Genomic DNA, 16470 nt, shown 5'->3' with positions numbered 1-16470 from the left:
AATGCCAGCTTAGACTAAAGGCCGCATCGACCGAACGCGTAAGAGCCCTCGGGCATGACTGATGAGCCTCGGAACCATATTACGAATCTAAGGATTTTCACCAACTCTGAAACCAGTCCACCTGTCAAAAGTGAAGTAGAAAGGGATACATAAAAAATAAAGCTTTAAGTTCTCTTCTATTTACATACATAAAAAACTGCATCCTCCATCTACAGATGCGCGCTAGAAATATCACAAATAAGATGGCAGAGTTTACGCCCCTCCCCAGAAGGCTACGGCCTATCAGCTTCATCTTCACTCTCCGCGGCGTCGGACAAAAGTGACCGAGCATCACGCTCATCCGCCCTCGCTCGAGCCAGCTCTTTCGGGAGAACAAAACCCCTGGCGCCGATCTCTTCAAATACCCTTCTTCGGGATCTGCAACGAACATATTCCTCGATCCTCTCTTCACGATCGAGGGCCCTCTTTAACTCGGCTTGGGCATGAGTAGCATCCTTCAAATGAATCGCCATCTCCTGATCAGCCTTAATCCGGCTCAATGCTACTTCAGCCCGAGCATCAACGATCTCAGCCTTGACCTTCGAAAGTTCGGACTCGAGCTTCGTGATCATATCCGCTTGAACTGAAGCATTGTCATGATCCAAGCGGAGTTGGGCCTCGAAGGTAGGAACTTTAGCCAAGGAACCTTTCTCCTCTAAAGCTTGAGCCTGCACCTGAGCTCTTAGCTCGCCACAGTCATTCCTAACTTGGTCGGATTCACCCCTAAGGTGCTCCAGAGCCTCCATCTTTTTCTGCAACTGAGATAGGCAAAAAGTTAACCCAAAAGGTTAAAAAGCGAAACACATACCACGAGAAATTACCTTCTCCATTAAATAGCTCTCGTAATTCGAGCTCCAGTACGCCTCATATCGCCAGTACATCAACTCAACTTCCTTCTCCTCGCAAAGGATCCTAAGGGACCTACCCTCATCTAGAGCTTTCCGGAGCCTAGCTCCATGACGGAGCTGCTCAGACATAAGCCTGTCAAAGGCCTGCAGAAGAAAAACTCGATAAGGAAGGGAAGACGCGAGATGCGGAAGGCTTGTGCCAAAACACACCGCAAAGTGAAGCCGGCGGACTTCCTCAAAGGCCGAGCACACTTCTATTGATCCAACCCCCTCGGCCCTGGAAGAACCAACCTTGGTCGAAGCATGATCGCTCGGGATAATTTCCTCTCCAAGGCCGGAAACTATGGGTACAACAGATTCGGGCGATGTCCCCTCCTCAAAGACTCGGCCCTGTTTCGCCCTGATGAAAGCTCCATCGCACTGCAAATGCATATCCCGTTTATCATTTCCGTCCTTCAGCTCGGAAGCTGGCAACTCCTCCCCCTCTCCAGAGGAACGCAACCTCGCCCTTGGAGACCCTCTAATACCTACGACAGCAAGATTAGTGCATGTAAAGGGGAAAATGCCTTCCCCAATGCACGAAGGATAAGGTAAAAGCAGCATATGCACGTACCGTGGTGTTTTGCTTCCCATCTGCTCCAGGACACAGTTTTCCACCAACGCTCGTCACAAGTCGAATGGGTCACCAGCTTCCGGACCCAGCCAGGCAGATCGGGAACTTCGCCCGGCGCCAATGAAATTGCTGCAAAAAAAAAGGAAACGCGATTACTAAACTAGCTTTCACCATGGACGAATCTGAGAAAGCACGAAACGCTCCACTCACGTGTGTAATTCCATTTCTCGGGGAATGGCATAAGTTCTACAGGGATAAGGTCAGTCGTCCGAACCCGAACGAATCGCCTAATCCACTCACGATATCCATCTTCCTCATCATCAATAACAAAGGGCATAGACGAACGACACCAAAAGGTTAGCAGACCTCGATGATGAAAGGGTCGGTACAGCCTGACGAGGTGACTAAGCGTGAATTCAAGCCCTGCTTTCTCCGCAAAGAACCTCATCATCAACACTATTCGCCAAAACGATGGATGTATCTGCGCCAAAGTAACCCCGTACTTTAAATAAGAATCAAGCACGACCCTATTAAGGGGGCCTAGTGCGAAAGGGTACAACGTTCAGGAATCCATCGGCGAGGTTCGTGATAACCTCATCCGGGGAAATCACCTGCAACGCTACCCTCTCGCCCCATCCGCAGTCTCTCCTCACTATCTCTAGATGCTCCTCTCTTACCAAAGACATAGTCTTCAAAATAAACTCCTGTGGATCCTGAGCACTAAGAGTGGAACTATCCCCTCTCTGTCGGGCAGACCCTGAAGTAGCGGTCATGGCTATGGTGGAGCTAGCAAACCAAAGCATGAACCTACACGAACGCTTTGGCGCTAAGGTAACGAAGGGCTTGATTCCAAAATAGGAGGATAGCTATCTAAAATAATGGTATCTCCCAAGAAGTGGAAGCAACCCCTTGTATAGACATGGGGAAACAACAACGGTTCGTCTGCCCAAGTTAGGCTCCTAAAGGCCAACAATATTATCTCCGGTCCCGAGGAGGTACCCGACCCCAAGGACCTCCATCAAAAGAAAGCTAGGCTTCAAAATTTTAGCGACATCATCTCCAGTCCCGAGGAGGTACCCGACCCCAAGGACCTCCATCAAAAGAAAGCTAGGCTTCAAAAAGTCAGCGATATCATCTCCAATCCCGAGAAGGTATCCGACCTCGAAGGCTCCTCCCAAGAAGAAAAGTAAGCACTTCAAGCTCCGTCCATGGGGGTTCAACCTCAGGATGTCACCCGGCCATGGGAAACCTCTCCACAGGAACCCATCTACAACGCCTTAAAAGATTATTTACATGAAGTTCAAAGTAAATCTCCAGGTGCCCGAAGCTACCCTTCACTCAGAGACCACCCTCAAAGATTTCAAGGTTCGATACGCCATCTTCATGCGGTTCGAGGGTCCCGGCGACCCGAGTCTATCGGATCGCTTCAGGCTTGGTCCGAGGAACCACGGTAGGCTCGGAAAGGAGCCATTTCTGTCGACCAAAGACTAGAAAGAATATCGACAATCGTCAACAAGGGCATACATTGAAAATCCCTGCAAATACACAAGAATATGGCAAATATCAAAAACAGAAATAAAGAAGATGTCTTTCTATTTCGTAAACATTGTCTTACAATGGCCCTCGAGGGATCCTTACATATAATTACAAAAGCCTGCAAGGGCTCCTTACGCAGAAACAAAGAAGCAAGGGCATGCACATACGTGGTAAAAGCCTAGAGCCTAATCTACTCTCGAAGGTCCACCTCTTGCAACAACGCCTCCGGGCACGCATCCTCAGAAGCCTTATCCCAGCCTTCCGCACAGATATCCCCAAAGGATAAGTCGAGAAGCAGGGAGGGATGAAAAAACGCCATAGCCCGCCAAAGGTCGAGGACCCTCACTGGCCAAGAGAACATCGGAGAGACAACAGACCTGGCAAACATCGGCCTCGCTTGCACGGCTACTTTGAATCCACTTCTTGGAACATTGAGTCGTGCAAGCTGCCAGCTCGGGGCAAAGCGTCACGTCGAGCCGGGTATGAAGGTGAGCAGTGGTGTATAATCCGAGCCCCCTTTTGAGTAGCGGTACATAGTCCGAAGAACTTTCTAAAGCGAGGAAAGTCGACCCCCGTATATCATCGTCTCGAGCCAATAGGGACAGCGGCAGTAGACATAACAACAACAACAACAACAACAACAACAACAACAACAACAACAACAACAACAGCGCCAAGACAGTATAATCGTGCTCGACAAAAGGGAGCTTAGGCAAAGGGCCATCATCTTACCAGTGGGAATGCAGCCAAACAACCTTAAGGCCGTGAACTCCAAACATGGTGATCAACAATAGAGGAAGATGGCAGGGAGAAAAGGATGAATGAGCAAATGAAGACACTTGGATAGAAAAATAATGCCAGAACGCTCCCATTTATAGAAGATAATGACACGGTCATCGAGGCCTTTGGAAGACTGACCGGCGGACGCAATTACTGCATTCTTGAAAAACTGAATCGACGACGATACTACCACTTTGAAAAATGGGAATCGACAGCGCATTGAATGGCGTCGAAAAGACAAGTCCATGGAATGTCCTGCTTATCGTAAAAATTCATGCCATAGATTGCATCATCGGCACGACGTTGTCACAGGAAGCCCGAGGAGTCGGGCATCATAATCGTTTCCCATCACTTCGTTTTGAGAAACGCAGAGACTATCTGTATGCGGCAAAATCAGTGGGCCTAATTTCTTGCTATCGAGTTACTTTAGAAGAACACCTCGAGCCCCCGAGGACATGAAGTTGTGACCGAGTTCCCTCCCTCGAAGCTCGTCGAGGTCCGACTTAAAGAGGACATAGATCGAGGCCAGAGTAAAATGGAGAATTCCCAAGGCGCACGGCTAAGTCCAACAAAGTCGGCCTACCCAAAGCCTGTATCAAGGCGTCGCGTCTAGCCGTCTCATCTCTATGCCTTTACAATTAATGTATTTTGTACTATGACGGGATTTCCCTTCCTATATAAAGGGGATCATCATCACTTTGTAAAGGGTTGATGTTGCTCCAACTACTCTACATAAGATCAATAACAACTCTCTCTCTCTTTTTTTCTCTAACTGACTCGCTCGAGACTACCTCCTTCATTTGTTGCTTTCATACTTGTTCTTCATTTATTGTTTAATATTGGCCATAAAGAGACTCTTTTAATTATATCCTAACTGTTAGACCCTTCCCGATTACCCCCGATAGCTCGACCCCGATCCCAAGCATCGACCTTGAGGCCCTTCATCGGCTAGCCCGAGGCCCGGACAGCTAGCCCCTCGGTTTGAACACAGCTCTTTTCTAGTTCGCGTTCTCTCTTTTATCTTCACATATCTAGCATCAACTACCCTAACAACTGGCATAAAAATAGATCACGTATTTTTAGAGTCACCTTAAAAAATTAATTGTTATTACCATTTTCACGGTAAACACCAATTCCAGAACAATATTTGAGAGAAATTATAGATAAGTTACAATGAAGCTATATAGGAGCTTACAATATTTGTATGATAATTTGTAATTGGCTACTAAGAAGCCTAGTTCAAACAGAACCTGTCCTAGAAGGTGGCTGTGTGCTCTTCAAAAGAATTATATTTGTATGTGAAATTTGAAAGTTTTATTAATAAAATAAAAGAGTTTAAGCCTTGAATTTTTGTTTATGAATTGTCTTACGCTCTTACCTAGTTATTTTATGGCTTGAAATTACATTAAATAAATTACAACTCTATTATAATTACTAAAATATTTAGTCACAAGTCTTTTGTTTTAATATTTTATAATTCTTTACTTAGTTTCTTTATGATTTATTAAGTTTTAAGTTTATTAAATAAGTAAAAAAAACTAGTCGTTGCAAACTTTAAAAACCTAGTCATTGTCAACTTTACAAAAAATAACCGTTGTTATCTATAAAAAATTAGCCACTGCCTAATTTAATGGTTAAATAGTTTTAAAAAATTAGAAAAAAGGCCCACTTAGGGCCGACGAACCGCCTCGTCCCGTCCCATCTCATTTGTTAGTTGGATGGGATGGACCTACGGTTTCGCCCCGTTTATCCCGTCCCATTTAGGCCCGTCCCGCCACCGTCTCGGTTAAATGTCATGCCCTCCTATCTCGTCCTGATTATTTGATCCCGTCTGGTCGGACAGCCTTAGTTCAAATTAATACTAATGCTAACAAAATAAATTCAATTCAACACTAGATATCTATTCTTAGTTTTGCGTTGGTTTATAATGAAAATTCATAACTTAGTTTATCTTTTTCTTTAATACTTAATCATGTAATTAATTATACTTATTAGATGTACTTTTTTTAGTATTACTTATATAGTACTTTTAAATTACGTTAATTTTTTTGTGGCTTATTAATTAGCAATATTTATTTTATGCGATTTTATTATCTTTGTTATTGAATATTTTAGTACAATGTTATGACTCATCTCATATTATTATGTATTTTCTTGAAAAATACATTATATAGGTGTATTCTACTAGAACTAAAGAAAGATTTGGAGCACAAATTACATATTTTATGCTATGAATACTTTACTGGGAGAAAAAATTGAAAACCCGAAAAAGACCTAAAAACCCGAGTTTGTTGGTTTGATTTGGTTTATAGATTTAAAAATCTGACACCATTAGTTTAGTTTAGTAATTAAAAAATCCGAACCAACCCGACCTATATTCACCCTTACTACTAGACATTCGTTCAAAATGGGTGAAGTACACATAGCCCTCAAAGTGGATGGTCTTGAAATTTTATCCGCACTTGCCCCATGGACGGAATTTCAAGTTTAACAAGTGTTACCTTTTGCTTGTCCTATGAGAAACACTATTAACTTTTGACCTTGAAGAGAGCTCATGAGACAAGGAGAGTCAAAAGTTAACGACCACACCTAAAAGTGTCATATTTCTATTAAAAAAGAAAATTGGCTCAAAACAAAAGCTGTTTCAAAATGTTTGTATGTCGGCGAAAAACAAGATTAAAAATGAAAAGAAAGAGGATCGTGTGGGCGAGTAAGGAACCTTGATGAGAGACAAAAAGAGTATTGAACACTACAACATTTAAGATATAAAAAACCTATAACATTTAAGAACAATCAAATCTTATCATAGTAAAGTGATACATCATATATGAACCTGTTTTTGCATTAATTTGATGTGGACAAATGAACTCAAAGGAAACATATAGAAGACGAGCTGACAACATCTAAAACCTCAACTACATGGAGCAAAAACCTTTTCAAACTTTTTTCTTTATATGAACTCCTTTAAATTCTTTTTTTTTTTAACAAAGGCAGGTGTTTGTCAGCTTGACCGCACCTGTTCATCAGGTACCTGCTACCTCATACTAGTACGGATATCAAGCAATTCTGTCCACCAAGATGGAAAGAAATCACCAAGAGTTTTATGATCTCTTTATCTAAGGGCATAAATGCATAATCTTGGCATAAAATTTGTCAAGAATCTCACAAAGGAATGATCATGTTCTGTCCTGTTGCACGTTTAGGGAACATGAATCTCCCACTGGAAAAAGATCTCTTCATAGCCATGGGATTTGACACACAATGTGGTAGTGTGCTGTTTCTATTCTCACTACTGCTTACTTCTTCCCCTACTTCTTGTTTTGATGTTCCAACATCTCTCTCATGAAACCGGCAATCTCCCATTTGACAATCTTCGTCGTGATCAAACTTTAGTATATCAGCTATAGATAAAACACCTCGCGACACTTGATCCATTGATACTGGTCTTCTAATTTGTGCATTCATATTTTCTGTTATTAGGCTCTTGAGAACTCTACTTTCTGCAACTTCTACATCCTCCTCTCTGACCCCCATTTCTATGTCGTTTTGAGGTTGGATTCGGAAGGTTCTTTCGTTAATCAGTGGAGCTTCGATAACTTCAATAACTAAAGGAGGTGGTGAAGCATTTACAAACACTATAGTAGCACGACATAAAGGGCAATTGGAGTGAGATTTAAGCCATGTATCAATGCACGTAACATGAAAAGCATGGCTGCATTTTAGTAAAAGTTTAACGCTTTCATCTTCTTGAAATTCACTCAGACATACAGAACAATCCGTTCCCTCTGCTAATCCACCTCCTTTCTTGTACTTCAACACTGTAATCGACTTGATCAGGGATTCGTCTAAACCTGTCGTATTCACATGCCATGCCTCAAGATTTGAAGGGTCTTGATTCTCTTCCAATTCTGAATCATTAAGATGATCCTCATCCCTTCTTCTAAAAGCATTTCTGTGCCCACAGCACTTTGACATTATGACATAGTAGCTAACTAGAAGGAAAGCACTGGCAAGAATTCCGATGATGCCGATAATTAGAGGAGAGAAATTTGGACCAGAATCATCATCATCATCAGGGAAGTCATCAAATGGAGGTGGAGGTGGGAAGATTATATAACACCACTGTGGGCAGTATGAACTGCAAAATCCTTGAGAACAATCCCTTGTGCTCATATATGCTCTTGAATTATTTACAGGCACCATTTGTCAAACTCAAGAAACAGAGACAAGAAAAAGAAGTTTTGGCACAAAATACTTACCATCACACTTTCAAGGACAGTAAACAACTAAATTGGAGAAGTGGGCAGAAAACAGAAAAGGAAGAGAAATGAGAAGAATTTAAGTGAGGAGTGTCCCTACTATACTGAGATAAGATAGAAGGAAGTGAAGAGCAATGGAAGAATGAAACAGAAAGAAAATATGAGTGTTGCATTGAAGGGTGAAGGTGAAAGAGGGGGGGGGGGGCAGAGATAAAGCAGTTAGATGAAAAGTAAAGAGAATAATAAACCAGGGAGGAAGTTGATAGGCATTTACCTTTTTTTTTCTTCTTTGGTTTTGTTTCTCTTTTCCTTTGTTCTTCTTTTGTCTCTATTCCTTCTTTAACTTGTTTTATTTGGATATAGTGGCTTGTTGACTAAGATTGGTCATGTTGATTGATTATTCATCAAAGTAATCAATGCTTTAATTATGGCTTAAGCCACTTTGAATTAACTCAAAACATTATATAGAATATTATATTACATGAAATTCTGTGTTTTTTTATATTACGAAAACTAGTTGACCTTCCAAGTATCTTCATCCTTAAGCAGATCCACCAAGAAAGTAAAGAAATCTTGTTATACTAGCCACTAAATTAGATCTAAACGATCCTATGTAAGATGTGTTAGTTTTTAATTATTTCATTAACTTATTGAGTACCCAAAGTAAGCACAATTAGAGTAGACCAAACATATAAAATCGACCAAAAGTATTCCTCGTTATCTTTGAGACATTGATATGGGAAATGGGAATCTTGGCTATAGCCACTTGAGAAAAGTATATATTCTCCCTTTGGTTCTTGATAATCTTTTGTCCTTCGAGTTTTTGAAACAAACACTACTTTTTAGAAGTTTGATGTTAGTTATTTTTGGCGTTTTATGTCTGTTTCAAAATATTGATCTAAATGCTGGGAGTAGATAGGGAACATGTAATGGAGTAAATTAAGAGACAAAAACTAAAGGAGTGAAGATAATATAAACAGACATTTTACCAGTCAATGAGGTAGCTTTCCTGGATCATGTGGGTGAAAGAATTCAAGTATAGTCAATTATATAGCTTTTCCAAAATGTAAAACCCAAAAAATTCCTACTCCTCTTTTACTTCTTTTTTTTTTCATATTTTAAATCCATTTAGGTATATATGTAAATCTCTACATACGTTTTTGCATCAACAAATACTTATCTTTTACTTTCGGTCCTCCCAAATAGCTTCCTCAGTCGCAGGTCAATAACCAATATTCGTTTGGTTTCTCATTTTCCTTTCCAAAGTGCCAGTGGAGTTTGCAAAAGAAGAAGATGATCCTAATTTAACAAACTCAAACCAATGCCTTTGAAGAATTCCTTTGACTTTTCACTGAAATTCATGCTTTAGAATGTGATGATAAATGTAATTCCCTAAATATCAAGGACATCCAAGAAGATAAATCGAACCTATATTTTCCTTTTCTTGCAACTTGTCTATACACCAAGAGAAAGACATATTGGCGTTATCCTTTGCTTTCTCCCTAGACCATTTTTCTAAATAAATTAATTGGGCAAGTATTTCCCTTTAGATACTTTATAGGGGGGTAGGCATGGGATACACAATGTAAACAGGGTTAATACTTTTCCATAGAGGAGGGCAAAACTTCTATTTCAAGAAGTCATAAGTGAGACAAACATTACACTCATTGCATATGCTGCTGAATATCTCCTTGTATAATTGCAATAAACATACTCATAAGACAACAGAATGGAGGGTGAGACTTGAGAGTTTGACAAGACCAGCAAAAACAACTCTCTTGTATCCGACACGTATTAACTTACCGGGACAATCATTAATCACGGAGAACCTCCAAGATAACATGATCGCAGATTATCCTCAATGTTTCCAGTTCTGCTCAGAGTTTACCTTTTCAGGATTTGATGGTGGGCCTCTCATTTGTGACATGATTAATATAAATATTTGGTGAGGATACTCTCATTAAGCAGATGAGAATATGAAAAAACTGTGTGAAACTCCTGTAAAGGGTGTATTTTGTATGAGAAAAGCATATACAGTTGTTAAAATCTTCTTTTTTTCTGACGATTGACCAATGATAGCATAAACATCAGAGATATGTCAGAAATCGACAAACTAGGAAACAAGATAAAAGGTAATAAAAGTATGACCAAACGAACATGTCAAACAAAGAAGATTTGGAGTCTACAAAAACTATGGTTATCATGTGACAATCATCAATTATGTGCATAAGGAGAAGAATTAAAGAGGACCTCGATGATCCACATAGAAGTGCAATCAATGGAGTCAAAGAGTTTGCATATGATCTATGGCTCTTCAGGACTTTCGTGAGTCGACGGTTCTTCCTTGTTTTCAAATCCATCTGCATCCTTTTCACTGAATTTCAAGCGAATTGGTCGGCCCATCAGTTCCTGCATTTTTAGATTGAGATGTGAACATATATCAACGTCTGCTACGCTTCTGCACATACACGTCTTTCTTACAAGGAATCAATTACCATACTTATGTTCCATTATGTTCACATCTAACTAATGGAAGGGAATTCCCAACGAGCCACAGATGGAAACAGTGGAAAATCTAGATTAATAGCCGTGGGCAATTCTAATATTTTCAAGATACTGACTGAAGCATTTGAAACATTCATGTCCTAAGAAAAATAAAAAATCTCAAATTTTGCAATTCTTCCACCAAATATCTAAAGAGAATTTATGTTAATACAACTCCAAAAGAAACTGCTTCCTCGTCCTTAATACTTGTATTGTTGCCACTAATGGGATCCACTTTCACTTGAACAAAATGAAACATCTAAGTTTCACCTTAACTTTTTTTGATAGGTCATCAAGTGTCACCTAATAATCATGCTTAAACAAAATGAGACACCTAAACAAAAGCACTTTTTGGTAAGTGCTTGAAATCATCATCAGAATTACCAAATTTGACATCACATTTGCCTATAAATAATCACAAAACTATATTCCATATTAAGAAAATATCTACCTTTTAACTTAGGGTGTGTTTGGTATGAAGAATTTAATTATTTCTTTTAAAAATGCACAGAAACCCCAAGGAACTAATGTGCTGCTTTACTTTTTCACACAAGAACAACATTGAAATTTGAGCTCCATAACTAAAAACAAAAGTACTCTTTCCACAACATGAAAAGGAAGTACTCATTTTGTTGAAATAAAATACTTTTTCTACAACATGAAAGAAAGTACTCATTTTGAAAATGAGAGTATTTTTTCTACATCATGATAAGAAAGTACTTATTTTGTTGAAATGAAAGAAAATACTTTTTCTACATCATGAAAAGAAAATACTCATTTTGTTGAGATGAAAAAATAGTACTTTATCTACGACATGAAAAAAGTACTCTAAATAATATTTCTATTCAGAGTGCGGGTGCGGGGTCGGTGGTGGATGGATGAGATATTTTCCTCCAATTGGAGAAAAATGAGTTCACGAGGAAAATGTTTTTTAAAACATTTAAGCTAACAAAACATGGGAATTGGAAAATATTTTCTGGAAAATGTGTTTTCCTTAATATCAATCACCCTTAAATAATATTTTGAATTTAAATGATGTAAAACTTAATATTTGGTTACATGATCCAATATTTTTAGTAATGCCACACAATTTAGTAACATGTTTCCAAAGAAACTACGCTACTTGAAATTACTTAGAGAACCAGTATTAAGCTATCCACCCACAGACACTTTGTACCTTGATTGCTCGACAATACAACCCAAGTAATTTTCGTTTAAAATTTCTTTTTAGTATTTGACAATTTACTTGCACGATATTACCATGTGCCTTGGGGCTAACGCCCTGATCCATGGTAGGAAAAACATCTCGCTCTGCACCAATGCATTTTAAAACAGCGAGCGGAATTTTAAAGACCCAAACTTTTGACTACATTGTTTTCTACATGCAGATGAATTTATAGAATCAGATTTTAACCATATCTTATGAGATTTAGCACTATGACCAACTCTTTAGCGCTCAAGCGTACAGCAAGGTTCTGAGAGTAAGTCCCAGTTTCAACGAAGTCACTGACAAATTTCAATTAACATTTGAACAGGTTGTGTAATTTATTTTAAGAATTCAACTAGTTGAAATGATACTCCCCAATAATGTTGAAAGCAGAGTAATGCAATAAAGAATGGCAACCAATAAGATCCAAGGAGTATTCTGGAATAAGAACCCAAGCTATGAAGGGAATATATTTTCTTTATGCATACCTTTCCATCGTAAGCAGATAGTGCAGCCTCTGCTTCTTCTTTTGTGTCAAATGATACGAAACCATACCCAGCAGCTCTTCCTGAAGCATTGTCAAAGACAACCCTAACTGAGACCGGATTGTGGTTTGTCGAGAAGAAGTCTCTCAGATGGGTAGACCTCACTTTCCATGCAAGATTAGAAACATAAAGTTTATGCCGTGTTTCCCCTCGAGGAGGAGTTGAAGGAGGAGGAGCTCCTGCAGGTTTCTTAAATCGCTTCGCGAATTCTACCCTTATGATCCTTCCTAATAATTCCTGTACCACCATAACCATGGACAAAGAAAAGTGAAGAAACAAACAAGAAAAAGGTAAAACGAAAACAATAACGCAAAGAAGTGTCAATAAAGCTAATAAAGGAGTCTTTTACATTAAATGAAAGCAGGAGGTTCCATTATGAAAAGAGTAACCCCTTAAGACAACAAAAAGGAAGAATCTAAAACTATTTTTTTCTTGCTTAACAGCTAGGATGCATGTAGTCCTAACATAAAAAGCGTATCTCAATCCTCAGACACAGAAGTCACCACATCCATAGTTCTACCAATTAGCTTCTGTTAGTAACTTTTAGGTGTTAGTGAGATACAAGTTATTAAAACCCAAAAGATAGAACATTACGCAGGTGAAAGAAAGATGTATTGACATATCTTCTTTTCTCTCAGACATACCAACAATCATTAGAAAGACATTAACATCATGTCCGAATTATTAATCCCTCCATTTCTTTAGGTAAAACACATTATGATCTTTAATTCTTCGAGAGTGTTTGTCCATTTACCAATTCACCAATTTACATTCTAAACAACCTGCGCAAAAGAGCACAGCATATTGCACAAATCTTTATACTTACTTAAAAAGTCCAAACAAGTAGTTTAGCTTAAGCAGCATTAAACAGGTAATTAATCAAATCAACCCCTGAATCCATTCAGTATTTCTCAATGTTTACCAGAAACCATCACTTAATTTTTTAACACAATGTACCTCATGTTTCTGCATTATCCTTTGGTAGACATCTTGCCATTCCTCTCACCCACAAAAATTAATTCTTGAGAAAATCTTCCACCACGAAGATAATCTCACACGAATATTACTGTTACACTGACCTCAGAAACATACATAAACAAATGCTAACGACAAACGAACCGCCATTATACTTCAAAACTATTTTCTAGAAGAATTAAATGATCTACACAAACGAGTTCATTATCAACATGTAATTTTGCTTATCCCATAACAGGAAATAAAAGGCAGAATATGAAAAAACATACATAAGAATCCAATTTGTCAATTGCAGCCTGAGCTTCTTCCCCAGAAGACATAGTCACAAAGGCAAAGCCTCTATTCTTCCCATCTTTGGTCTTTATAATCTACTAATTCAACACCCAACGGGTAAAAAAGTTAGCACCTTTTATTCAGCAACCAGATAAACATACACAAATTTGTTTCTTTTTTTGTTACCTCAACATCCTCAACAATTCCAGATTCAGCAAAGAGAGTCTTGATATCAGGAACAGTCAAAGACCATGGTAAGTTTAGTACAAAAAGCTTTCTTCTTTGATTACTTCTTTGGATTTTCTCTGTTTTTTCTTCTTTTTCTTGTACTGCTACTTCCTCAACTGTTGAGCAGTGAAGTTGGTGGGACCATTGGTTTCTTGAAGGAAGAGGGAGGGGCCAGAGAAGGGATTTGAGAGAAACATTTGGGTAATGGGTGGAGTTTTCAAGTCTAACTGAATTGGGAAACAAAGGGAATTTGAGATAAGAAGAAGAGGAAGAAGAAGGGGGAGAAGAGAAAATAGAGGACGCCACTACTTCAATTGCAGCCATTGTTTGTTTGCTCGTCTGTGTAACACCAGTTTCGAGCTAAGGGAAGGGTCTCAAAAGATATTGCAAGGTTATGTTGGTCATTTAATCCTTTTCTCCACCTTTTTCTTCATGTTTATTTTTAATTAAATTTCTCTACAGTATCAAAATTGACTGAAGTTGGAGGGGCAGTTTTGCTATCACATCTACTTTAGCGCGATCCACTTCAATTCCTTTACTTGATACTCGGTATTCCAAGACTATGCCCTCTTGTACTATGAAATGACACTTCTCCCAATTAAGAACCAGGTTAGTCTTAATACACCATTTCAACACACGAGTCAAGTTTCTAAGGCACTCCTCGAATGAGTTTCCAACCACTGAGAAATCATCCATGAATATCTCTATTATATCTTCTACCATGTCAGTGAATATGGTCATCATGCACCTTTGGAATGTGGCGGGTGCATTGCATAGGCCAAAGGGCATCCTCCGAAAAGCATAAATGACATATGGGCAAGTGAAGGAGGTCTTCTCTCTGTCCTCTGGTGCAATGGAGATTTGATTGTACCCTGGGTACCCATCCAGAAAACAGAAGTGTGACCTCCCTGCCAATTTGTCTAGCATTTAATCAATGAAGGAAAGTGGAAAGTGGTCTTTCCGGGTGGCTAGATTTAACTTTCTGTAGTCCATGCAGATTCTCCAGCCTGTGACGGTTCGTATTGAGATCAGTTCATTGTTATCGTTTTTTATTATCGTCATGCCATCCTTCTTAGGCACACATTGCACCGGGCTAACCCAGCTGCTGTTAGAGATTGGGAAAATGATTCCCGCATCTAACCACTTTATCACTTTTTTCTTCACCGCTTCCTTCATGTTGGGGTTCAGCCTTCTTTGGTGTTCCCTGGAAGGTTTGTGTCCCTCTTCCAGTAGAATTTTATGCATACAATAGGCGGGGTTGATCCCCTTAATGTCTGTCATGGTCCACCCAATAGCAGTCTTACACTCCTTGAGTACCTGCAAGAGTTGTTGTGCCTGCACATCTAACAAACTAGATGAGATAATAATAGGTAATGTGGAGTTAGATCCAAGGAACTCATACCTGAGATGGGCGGGCAGTGGCTTCAATTCCAGCTTTGGTGGTTCTTCAATAGATGTCTTGGCCAGAGGAGTTTCTCTATTTTCTAAGTGCAAGGGCTCAAATTCAAGAGTTCTATCCCAGAACCCTCTGCCCTCTAACGCCAACACCCATTCTGCCAGTTCTTCTCCATTCACCTCATACAAATTCATCATACACGCAGCAAGAGGTCCTCAATAGTCAGCATCTCATCATTAGTTTCTACGATTACATCCACGGCAACAATAATAGAGCAATTGACGAATTCACTTGGTCGTCTCATAGATTTTTGCACATTGAATATTATCTCTTCATCGTTCAATCTCATCTTGAGCTCCCCAATCTCACAATCAATGAGAGCTCTCCCAGTGGCCAAGAACGGCCTTTCCAAAATTATGGAAATTTCTTCATCCACCTTGCAGTCTAGGATCACAAAATCTGCAGGGAACACAAATTTCCCTACCTGAATCAACACATCATCCAAGATACCAGAGGGTCTTTTTATGGTCCTGTCCGCCAGCTGCAACAACATAGAAGTGGGTCTAGCTCTTCCAATCCCCATCCTCTTATAAATCGCCAGGGGCATAAGATTTATGTTGGCCCCTAGATCACAAAGCGCCTTGGCAAAAGCAAAATTACTAATGGTGCAGGGAATTGTGAAACTCCCTGGGTCAGACAGCTTCTCAGCAATTGGTCTAGTCACTACCGCACTGCAGGTCTGAGTAAGAATTACTGTGGCCAAATCTTGAAAATCGAATTTTCGGGACATCAAGTCCTTCATCATTTTTGCATAACCAGGCATCTCGTTCAAGGCATCAATCAATGGAATATTTACCTGGATTTGTTTCAACATCTCCAAGAATTTCTTGTATTGTTCCTCTTTTTGGTACTTGGCCAGCCTCTGTGGGAATGGTGTTGGATGTTTCTTCTTCCCAATGATTTGGGTACTTTATTTGTCAGACACCACCTCAACTATTGGTTCCCGGGCTGTTTCAGCTTCTCTCTCAGCTTTATTCTGGGTGTTAGGTTCTTCCTGGGTAGGTTGTACTATCACCTCTATCAATTTCATTGAATCATCTAGCTCAATGGGAACTGGTACAAGTGTCTCAGCCTGTCTGCTTTCTCGAGCTCTCTCTTGCTCCACGTCTAAATCTCTGTCATTCCGTAGACTCACTGTCATCAGCTGCTTCGGACCTTGATTTTTTG

At 39.7% G+C, this 16470-nt stretch overlaps 3 protein-coding genes across 3 annotated transcripts; all 3 read right to left on the bottom strand.

Moving 5' to 3' along the window:
* Nucleotides 1–6872: 6872 nt before the first annotated feature.
* LOC104227523 (RING-H2 finger protein ATL52-like) lies at nt 6873–8122 on the bottom strand. Its single transcript, XM_009779779.2, has one exon. It carries the CDS (start codon nt 8017–8019, stop codon nt 6979–6981), a length of 1041 nt encoding a protein of 346 aa, XP_009778081.1. The 5' UTR covers nt 8020–8122; the 3' UTR covers nt 6873–6978.
* Nucleotides 8123–10107: 1985 nt separating this feature from the next.
* LOC104227524 (28 kDa ribonucleoprotein, chloroplastic) lies at nt 10108–14223 on the bottom strand. The gene is made up of 4 exons (XM_009779780.2): nt 13806–14223; nt 13616–13714; nt 12315–12608; nt 10108–10484 (listed from the first exon to the last, which is right to left on the bottom strand). The coding sequence occupies exons 1-4, from the start codon at nt 14169–14171 to the stop codon at nt 10380–10382; spliced, it is 864 nt and encodes a 287-aa protein (XP_009778082.1). The 5' UTR covers nt 14172–14223; the 3' UTR covers nt 10108–10379.
* A 1213-nt stretch (nt 14224–15436) lies between these two features.
* On the bottom strand, nt 15437–16066 carry LOC138875328 (uncharacterized). The gene has a single exon (XM_070154153.1). It carries the CDS (start codon nt 16064–16066, stop codon nt 15437–15439), a length of 630 nt encoding a protein of 209 aa, XP_070010254.1.
* Between the last annotated feature and the right edge of the window lie 404 nt (nt 16067–16470).

Source organism: Nicotiana sylvestris, chromosome 8 (assembly GCF_000393655.2).
Source record: "Nicotiana sylvestris chromosome 8, ASM39365v2, whole genome shotgun sequence".
Taxonomy (NCBI): Eukaryota; Viridiplantae; Streptophyta; class Magnoliopsida; order Solanales; family Solanaceae; genus Nicotiana; species Nicotiana sylvestris.
The sequence above is the reverse complement of the archived record's forward strand: the minus strand, read 5'-3'. Positions and strand labels throughout refer to the sequence as shown.

What these genes read in the sequence shown, in the direction of transcription:
- LOC104227523 (XM_009779779.2), bottom strand. Translation starts at nt 8,019, where the DNA reads ATGGTGCCTGTAAATAATTCAAGAGCATATATGAGCACAAGGGATTGT.
- LOC104227524 (XM_009779780.2), bottom strand. Translation starts at nt 14,171, where the DNA reads ATGGCTGCAATTGAAGTAGTGGCGTCCTCTATTTTCTCTTCTCCCCCT. An exon ending in GAATTGTTGAGGATGTTGAG is followed by an intron (nt 13,715 to 13,805) that starts GTAACAAAAAAA and finishes TTGAATTAGTAG; the next exon opens with ATTATAAAGACCAAAGATGG. An exon ending in TATCTGCTTACGATGGAAAG is followed by an intron (nt 10,485 to 12,314) that starts GTATGCATAAAG and finishes CTAAAAATGCAG; the next exon opens with GAACTGATGGGCCGACCAAT.
- LOC138875328 (XM_070154153.1), bottom strand. Translation starts at nt 16,066, where the DNA reads ATGCCTGGTTATGCAAAAATGATGAAGGACTTGATGTCCCGAAAATTC.